Source organism: Mustela erminea, chromosome 5 (assembly GCF_009829155.1).
Source record: "Mustela erminea isolate mMusErm1 chromosome 5, mMusErm1.Pri, whole genome shotgun sequence".
NCBI classification, from domain to species: domain Eukaryota; kingdom Metazoa; phylum Chordata; class Mammalia; order Carnivora; family Mustelidae; genus Mustela; species Mustela erminea.
Window position 1 is genome coordinate 64672490 of NC_045618.1, and position 9428 is coordinate 64681917.

General features: G+C 42.6%; 1 protein-coding gene across 4 annotated transcripts in view; it reads right to left on the minus strand.

Annotated features, from left to right (window-relative positions):
* The window catches only part of FRMD5 (FERM domain containing 5), a 310741-nt gene extending 301580 nt beyond the window's left edge, over window positions 1–9161 (minus strand). For all 4 annotated transcript variants that reach the window (XM_032343544.1, XM_032343543.1, XM_032343542.1 and 1 more), the window contains exon 1: window positions 8834–9161. In XM_032343544.1, the coding sequence (XP_032199435.1) occupies window positions 8834–8935 (102 nt within the window). In that variant the 5' untranslated portion in view covers window positions 8936–9161. The remainder of the gene's footprint in view (window positions 1–8833) is intronic.
* Window positions 9162–9428: the final 267 nt, after the last annotated feature.

Consider the following 9428-nt stretch of genomic DNA (forward strand, 5'->3'; position numbering starts at 1 on the left):
ACCCCTTCTTTATATGATGCCATTGCTTTTTGAAGAACCGTAATTTGTGTTATACACTTTTGGAGTTAGATTTAACTCAACACCCGCTTTATGTTTTAATTTAGTTTAGACTAACTCTTCTAAGCATGTCAAGAATGATTGAAATTTGCTGACAGCCATCTTTCCTAAGCAAGTAGTTTCTGTTATTTGACTCAACTGTACCAGAGTAAATCAGATAAACATAGTAAAGGAAAGACTAAATATATTTGGCTTTACATTTTTAGCTTTCCTACCTTGAAGTAGCCTGCTGTTGCCTCAGCCTGGAATGCCCTTTACCCATCCCCACAGCCCATTTTCTGCTTTTGGCAATCTTCCATGACCTAGTTCAAATCTCACCTCCTTTGAGAAATATTTAGTAATTTTGAGTCCCCCATATTTGCACTGCCACAGCATACCACCTTGTCTTAACACTGAATTCCATGACATTTATTTTTTGCTATTTACATGTTTGCAAACAGGGGCCTTCCTACACCCCCAGTGCTTCAAGTTGTGAAGATGATTTCTTTGAAAAACAGTATAGAAATATAAAATAATTTTCTTTCTAGGTCAGGAAGGACAAAAATAAAACCAAAAATTACAAGAGCATCAAATTGGAATGATGACCTGTTGTAGAATCTTTAGAATCCTGCCCCCTTGAAAACGGTATGCATATCTGCAAATAACCTAACCTTTACCTTACAAAGGTAGAGAATCAGTTAAGGCCATTCAGAAATAAATCAAAAGGTAGAAATATGGGATTCACTCTTGGCTTCTCTTTTTCCCTCACTTTTTATAATCAGTCAACACAACTCATATGTGTATGAGTTGTGTTGACTCATACAATATGTGTATGACCCAGTTGTAGTGATTCTCAAACCTGAAAAAGCATAAGAGTCACCTGAAAGATTTGTTAAAACAGACTGCTGAGCCCCATCCCCCATATTTCTGATTCACTAGGTCTGCAGTGGGGCCAAAAACTTGCATTTGTTAACAAGCAACCAGGTGAAAATGATGCTGCTCATCCAGGAACCACACTTTGAGAACAACTGTTTTCTTTAAATCATCCCCTATTCCATTCTTCTTTTTAACAAGTTTCACAATTTCTACAAAGGGAAAAAAAGCCCCCTGAGTTGTGACACAGTAAGGTGGTTCAAATAAGGCATAAAAATAGCTAGGTTTGGTCCTGATCTAGAACAGTTTCCCTTGGTGGGCAGGGGGTTATCTAAGGCTTTGAAATGATCATTAACAGATAGGAATGAGTCCTAAAGCATTTCTGGAGTGGTCCAAGGCATCTCTAAATAAGGACCAGCTGATGAGGTCATGATAATGCAAGGAGTCAGAAGTAGAGGAGGGGAATGAAGGCTATAATCACTGTCAAAGGGGTGTTTTCTGTAGACAAGTGAATGGAGCTATTGTACACAAACTCGGTGGTTGCCAAGCATGTGGTCCAATTAGCTTGCCTGTATGAGCATGGCACGGAAGGATCTCCTCAGAGGACTGGATTCACACAAGTTGATGTTTAGTACACAGTAGCAAGCAAAAGCCTGAAGAATTTGAACCTGAAGAGTTTCATAAGTTCCTGCTTTCCAAATCTAGGATATGATACAATTAGATTGGGAAGCCTAGAAAAGTAAAACACCATCCTCAGAAATAGTACAGCATTTACAGTTGGTGAAAGACCAATACAGAGGATCTTGCTCAAAATATTGACAACAATGAGAATGGCATGGTACCTTAGGTGGCAAGAGGTCCACAACTTAAATCTAAGGGTTAGCCTCCAAGAGAAACTTCTTTCCCTACTCTAGTTTGGGCTCTACTGATACTTAAAATGTTTGTACAAGTTCAAAAAGTTGTATTGGCCACCTAGATCCAGAGTCTTAAAGGAATGGGAAGTCTGCTTTTATGGCTAGAATGAACATGTAACAAGATGTTTTGCTCTCTTAGGGGAACAGCATTCACTCTGCAACATAGGTATGGAGATGCTTCAGTGCTCTTCAAAGTTCTCAGCTGCATGAGAGAACCATTCAGGGGGAGGGTTTCAGCCCCAAATATCCACGCCCGAAAACAGGGGCAACAACCGCCACCTGGCCTCCAGAAGAGCAACATTCTCCTCCCTGAGCACCACATAAGATATAGAAGCTGTAAGGTTGTTGCCAATGCTGCAAGAGATTCACATCTGTTGTACCAGCTCTGGCTACACACAGCTGAGGAAGAGTGACCCATAGGAGGCTGCTCCAGGAAACAGGATCTGCAGAGTCAGAATGTTACATATGAGGCTATCAGAAGGTGGATGCCACTTAACATAGACATAATTAGAAACAGGTTGAGAAGCATGGTTCTCTTCCAGTTGGGGCAAGAGATTAGAAAATGAGGCTGGGGGGAGGTTTCCTGTGGCATTGACTTAGGGGAAAGGCATGAAGGAACTTTCTATAGCTGAGGTGAGCCCAGTGCTCAATATCCTAATTCTGTCAGACTTCCACCACCCCCATAAAGCACTGCACTACAGAGCATTCATTGGATCTAAGCCTTCCAAACCTGCAGAGATGGTGGGGAGGGGAGACCTCAAAGGCCTGAAACCCTAAGAGACAAACCAAAAAAATCAAGGAGCTCTAGATCACAGCCCCACTAATTCAACAAGAGATAACTGCAAAAAGTTATCAGAGACCTCAAAGGTGTCATAAAATCCCATATTTACATACCATACTTCTCACCAGGGAGAGGGGCTGCAGAGCAAAGTAGTTTGGAATCTGATGGGTTGAAACTATAAAAAGCCTTATACAGTTGTTAGAAAATGCTTATTGTTTTCAGGTACAAGAAATATTAAAATATATTTTTTAAAGATTTTATTTATTTATTTGACAGAGAGCTGGAAAGCACAAGCAGGGGGGAGTGGCAGAAGGAGAGGGAGAAGCAAGGTCCCTGCTGAGCAGGGAGCCCAATGTGGAACCTGATCCCAGGACTCTGGGACCATGACCTGAGTGGAAGACAGTTGCTTAATCAACTGGGCCATCCAGGTACCTCAAGGCACAAGAACTTTTAAACTGTTGGAACTAACACAGCCATCATGGAGCATAATCAAATCAGAACAAATATTTATTGAACTATAACCATAAGACACTGTGGTTTAAACTAGGGTTTAAAATTTATACCTTCCTCTTACTCCTTTAAAAATTCTAAAGTATAATCTACTGGAAAATAGGTATTAAAATAATCCAAAATATTTTGCCAGAGTGACTACAGTATCTAACTACTATAGTATTTAACTAATTAAAGCCTTGCTTATTTTGGGTTGTGCATTTTAATACCTATACATAAACCACTACAAATATATAACAAAAATGACTTTTTTGGTCTTCAGGTTGTCTGATTTCATCTTGGCAAACATCTTTTTTTTTTTTTTTTTAAGTGTGATATTAATGCTAGCACAGACATGATCAATGAGTCTCTGGGCAATGTAACAGAAGACTCAAAACCCACATGCTCTTTTATTATACACTATGTTGAATTGCCTCATCCAGCATATTCATTCCTAGCACTTAATAGAATGCAAATTCATACAAATACCCTTGAGTAAAATCTGCTGTGGTGAATGCTTCTAGGTTTCTCTTGGATGCCACTGACACTTCCTTAAACCAAACTTTTTCAGTAAGAGAAAGAATGAGAGCACATCTAGAATTTACCTTCTGTCCTAAAAGGTTGATCTGCATTAGTTTTATACAATGAGCTAAAATTTTAGCATACAAATTAAGAAATAGAATACAAGTGCTTTCGGGATTCTAGATGGCTAATTTTGGAACTTAGTTTCAAGATTAGAGTCTGACTTGCTATTGTAACAGATTCTGAGACACCATAATTACTTTTTAAAACAAAGTTTTTAAAAGAACCAATATTCGTGAAAATACAACAGCTTTGTCTTTTTCTGTGGATACAATTACCTTAATTCTCTAACATCACTTTTGCATTAATGAAACCAAGGATTTCGCTTACCAAATATAAAGCAGAAGTTCTTAGAAAAGACAAATCACTGTAGGTCCTTGAAATAAATGCCCCTCTAAAGCCAAAGGATGGAAGGAAAGCAAACTTGAACTCTTGAATTTTACTGTTTTTAAAGATTTTATTTATTTGAGATAGAGAGAGAATGAGTGGAGAAAGGACAGAGGGAGAGGGAGAAGCAGGGTCCTGCCTAAGCAGAGAGCCCAATGTGGGGCTGGATCCCAGGACCCTGGGATCATGACCAGAGCCAAAGGCAGATGCTTAACCCACTGAGCCACCCAAATGCCCCCTGAACTCTTGAATTTTAGAGAAGAGTTCTACAACAGAATCCAGTTATTCCAGCCTTGGATTTTATGATTTCACTGAGATTAATCAGGAATCACTCTTTTACGATTTTATTTATTTGAGAGAGAGAGAGAGCCCGAGTAGGAGGGAGGGGCAGAGGGGGAAAGAGAAGCAGACTCCCCGCCGAGCAGGGAATGCAAAGAGGTCTTGATCCCAGGGCCCTGAGATATGACCTGAGCAGAACAGAAATCATTTTAAGGAGGGGCACCAGGTGGCTCAGTCCAGTAAGTGCCGGATTCTTGGCTTCCACTCAGGTCATGATCTCAGGGTCAAATGACAGAGCCCTGAGCTGGCTCTGGCCTGACTGGGAAGTCTGCTTAAGGTTCTCTCCCTCTCCCTTTGCCCTTCTCCCACACTCGGGTGGGCACACACTCTCTTTCTCAAATAAATAAATAAAATCTTTTAAAAAATCATTTTAAGGAGACTTATGGTTTATTTTAAAAAAAAATTTCTCAATCCTATTTTTGATTTGATAGAACAAGGCACAAGGTATATTAGTCTGTTTAAATATTATTTGTAATGACATTACCGAATAATTTTTTCTTTACTGTGACATAAGCATTATTATTACCATTTTACAGATGAAGAAATTAAGGCACAGACAGGTGAAATAACTTAGGGAGTCAGAAGAAATAGAAGGAACAAAAGATGGGATTTAGAGACAAATTGATCATGGTTTAAATATAGTACAGCCACCTACTAGCTTTGAATGGATGACGTTCCTTCATCCAAGCCTTTTATCCGTAAAATGAAAATACTACCACCTATCTCTCAAATAGTTGATGGAAGGTATAAGAAGAAACACCTCGCAGAAAGCATAGTACAGATGGCCATTCAAGAAATATCGGCTCTCCCACCAATCCACAATCCTATTTTCTTCAGCTGGTACAATGGGTGTATAATGAATCCATATGCTGTTGTGAGGTAAGTGAGAAAATAACACATGCAGGGCGCCTGGCAAGTACGGGACTCAATACATTTGTTCTCTCCCCCAATATTGCCTCCCTTACCCTAGGTCCCACAGTTACTGAATGGCTGAGACACAATCAAGCCACGATCTTGGTTGCACTCTAAAACTGTTTCTGTCCACATGTATTTTACTTATAGTAGTACCTCATTACCTCATTTAACTGCAAAAACAAATTGAAGCCAGCTGCTGCTTGATCGGTTGTTATTTTAATGTGCTCCCAGTAAAATCAAATTCATTTCTAGGGCAGCTTTACTTTTCAGTAAGCAGAAAAAAGTGATAAGTATTTCTGACTTGTAAATATGTATTTTTGATACATATTTCTACTGGCTTTTCTGTAATATATATTCTTAATATTTTATAAACTATTATAACTCAAAAGATTGTTAGAAATCTATTACTTAGGATATTAGCATTCAAATGACTTCATTTGATATGCTGAGTTCAAAGATATTATTAGGTAGTCTTTTTATTTTTTCTATTTGCACCCAAATTAAATAACAAGTAGGGTAGTAAATGCAGTAAATAAATGTAAATATTCATAAATGAAACAGATGTGTGAAAAATATGGACCAGATCTGCATTTATGAGGCAATGACCTTCAAATCTGGCAGGAAGCTGTTAACAATGTTCTTCACAGGGGAGCAATTATATTACAGCCCTCCTATGTATACTTCATTTCTCAGGATCTACAAATATATTGGCATATCAGAAAGAATAGAATAGGCTGGTAAATGTGGCAATATTCACTGGAGGGATATAAGGCATTTTTCCTTACCTTAATAATCACATTCTAAATGCCAGATCAGTATAACTGATGCAATATGAAAGGCAAGACCAATACTTAGAATTTCCTACAACTGAAATTTACTAAATGTGGCTATTATGGCTCTAACCCAGGGATACATTTCTGACTCTCTAATCCCCTAACTATTCTGATTATCTCAAGAAGTACTGAAATCTTTCTAAAATATATACATTATTTAAAGAAAAACATGGCATACCATACTTTAAGGAAAATGATTCCAAATTATTACCAAAATTTTTTAAAGTATACTGTACAGCACTTCCTAAAATGTTAAAAATATTGCTTTAACCTAGTAAGTAGCTCACAGTTCATTTCCATACTGATTTACAAGACTTTATGTCCAATGTCGGACAAATAAGTGCATGCACAAATACAACCGCACTCACACACTACAGAAATGTATAGGGGGGAGAAAGTTGCTAAGAAAAACTCAATCTCCAAAAGCTCAAAAAAGCTATATGCACAAAATATGAATTTCACATAAGATCCTGTCTTTTTGTTGTTGTTAACCTTTCCTCACATTGGGTAAAAACAGAAGCAAATCACAGTAGTGGTGCCAAAGACTGACATTACATAAACTTCAGAATTCCTTTGTTTTTTAATTTTCATTAAATAATCACAACACACCATCATTAACATGTCTAGACAGTGGACACTCACTACAGTATAGTCCTGTTACACCAAGCTTAATTTTCTTATGTGGCCTAAATTTTTATAACACATTAAATTGTAATAATGTAAAACCAGTAGAAAAATAAACACAACCGAAGCAAGATATAACAAGCATAAACCCAGTAAGTACTGTTTGACTTAAAAATATTATTTTTCTCAACACTAATAAAGATTTACCCACAACTATAATACCAATCAACCAACCTCAGAGTTTCCACCAACTGAGAAAAGTAACGAGTTGTCTTATTTGATACCTCAAAATCGCTGGTGTAATAATTATGTGAACTGCGTTTCAATTGTACTCTATACCTTGGCAAAAGTTAATGACCTGCCCCAGAAATTTTATTTCACCATATATACCCCAAAGTATTTTTAGGACTCACAAAGTCTAAATCTCATGCTGCCCTTGATAGGTTATCCTGTACATGCTTTAAATTTTAAAACAAAAAGATAAAGGCTTTAAAAGCTCTAGACAATGTATTCAAATGGTGACTATGTCGTCAATGCCTTCTCCTCCCCCACCCAAAATCAAAAAAGAACTGTACACCACACATAATGATACAATAGAAACAAAAAGTAGCATGCCACTCATTCAGTAAGGAAATAATACAGAGCATCTATCATATTCAACTGCAAAAATCCTTTCACTTGATGGCTAGCATCCTTATGACTGTTTAATCTATATTTAAGTGGCCTTAAAGAGATTTGGCTCCCTTTCTCTGCCCTCCTGGATCTTTGGCAGCAGTCAGCACTTATGCCCAGAGGTGGTTTGGGGAGTGGGAGAAAAGGGAAAGTAGAGAGAAGGCTGAAATGAACACAGAGTCAGCACAGACCAGCTGCTCTCATCCACTACCCAGCGTCTTTCTCACACACCGCTATTTTCCGCGGTTGAGCATTGTCAGCAAAAAAATAAATGGGGGGTTGAGGGGGGCGGGAGACAAAGAGGGTTGGACCAGAGGCCGACAGTTTTTGTCTGCCACATCTGAGGCGAGAAGCCCCCCTCTGGTTTCTTGCTGCAAAGGCAAGGGATCAGGTGAGACCCCTCCGGGTCCAACTCAATTTGCTTCTCCTGAAAGAGCAGTTTCCGGCAGCGAGCGCAGGATCCTTCGGCTGCTGAACTAAACACCGGAGCATTATCAATGCTCCTATCTCTGACTTTACGGAGGAGGAGAGAGGGCTGTGACTGCATTCCTGGGAAAGACTACTACTCCAGACTTGCCACACGGCAGTAGTGAAAAAACATAAGCAAGAGGTTGTAAAAATCTCTTCCAAAATACCAGGTTCTGAAGAAATGCTGCGAAGCATTAACGTATTGTTTGCGTTTTTTTAAGTCACCCATTCTTTCTAGCCACGGTCAACCCTCAAATCTCTGGTACTTGTTGCTAAATCTTTGCCTCACACCCCCCCCCCCAAATTGCCCAACACAATGAGATCTGGGGAGCAAAAGGCGGGAGGGGGGGGGCCTAATCTCGAGAACCCAGAGGGCTGGTCTCTCTTCCATAGGCCACTCTGCACGGGCTGCGCGTTCACTTCTACCTTCTGAGAGCTCTGACTCACAAATGCCGGGGAGGGGTGGGTGGTTATGACATTCAGCATTATCCTTCCAACCAAAGATAAGAAACGCCGGCCAGCGGTCCTTGCCTGGCCAGAGAGCCGAAGCCTGCGCCCATCCGACGGGGCGGCCGGGTTAGGAGCCTCCCGCCCTGCCCGCCTCCCTGCGGACGCCCGCGGAAGATGCTCTCCACCCGGGCAGGCTCGAGTAGCCAAAATAGGGCGCCCTCGCCCTGGGAGAGGGCAGGGAGGGAGCTGGGGTCCGGGACGGTGGGACTCTCACCGCAGCTGCGCCGTGCGCCCGGTACCCCGCCCCGAACCAAGTCTCGGGCGGAGGCGCTCTGCACCCGGGCCGTCCGCCGCAGCCAGAGACGGACAAAGCACTGGGGTCTGCGGCGACCCCGGGCGGCGGCCGGGGGCCAAGTTAGCCAGACTCAGGGGACGCGGCGGTCCCGCGGGCAGGGCGGCGCGGCACTGACCTGGATGGTGCAGGTGTACTCGCTGTCGTCCAGCAGCCGCACGGTGCAGCTGTACTCGCGCTCCAGGCTCCTGCTGCTGCCGCTCATCAACCTGCTCAGCATCTTCCCGCCCGGCCGCCCGCCGCCGGGAGAGACGCGGCAGCGCTGCGGACCCCGGACCAGGCGCCCCTCAGCCGGGCAGCTCCGCGCGGGCCCCCGGCACCTGCACCATCACCCCAGTCCGGTCGCGGCCGCTGCCTCCTGCTGGCCCAGCTCCTCCTCCTTCTCCTCCTCCTTCACCGCCACCGCCTCCCCCCAGCCCAGAGCAAGCGCCCCGCTCTCTCTCCTCCGCGCCCCACTCCCCATGCCCAGCTCGTGGGGCGGGGCCTCGGCCGAAAAAGGGCCAATGGGGGTCAGCGCGGCGGAACCGAGTGACAGACGGTAGAGCCAGTCGAAATAGGGAACTAAGATGATGGACAGGTAGCTGAAGCAATCACGGGAAAGCAGTCGAACAGAACCTTGCGGGACCAGCCCTCTGGCGTCCCAAACGAGGGGTTCCTCTCCTCTCTGCGGTTCCTCCAGAAGCTGTTTCCCCTCCCCCGGGCCAGGTGTGAGC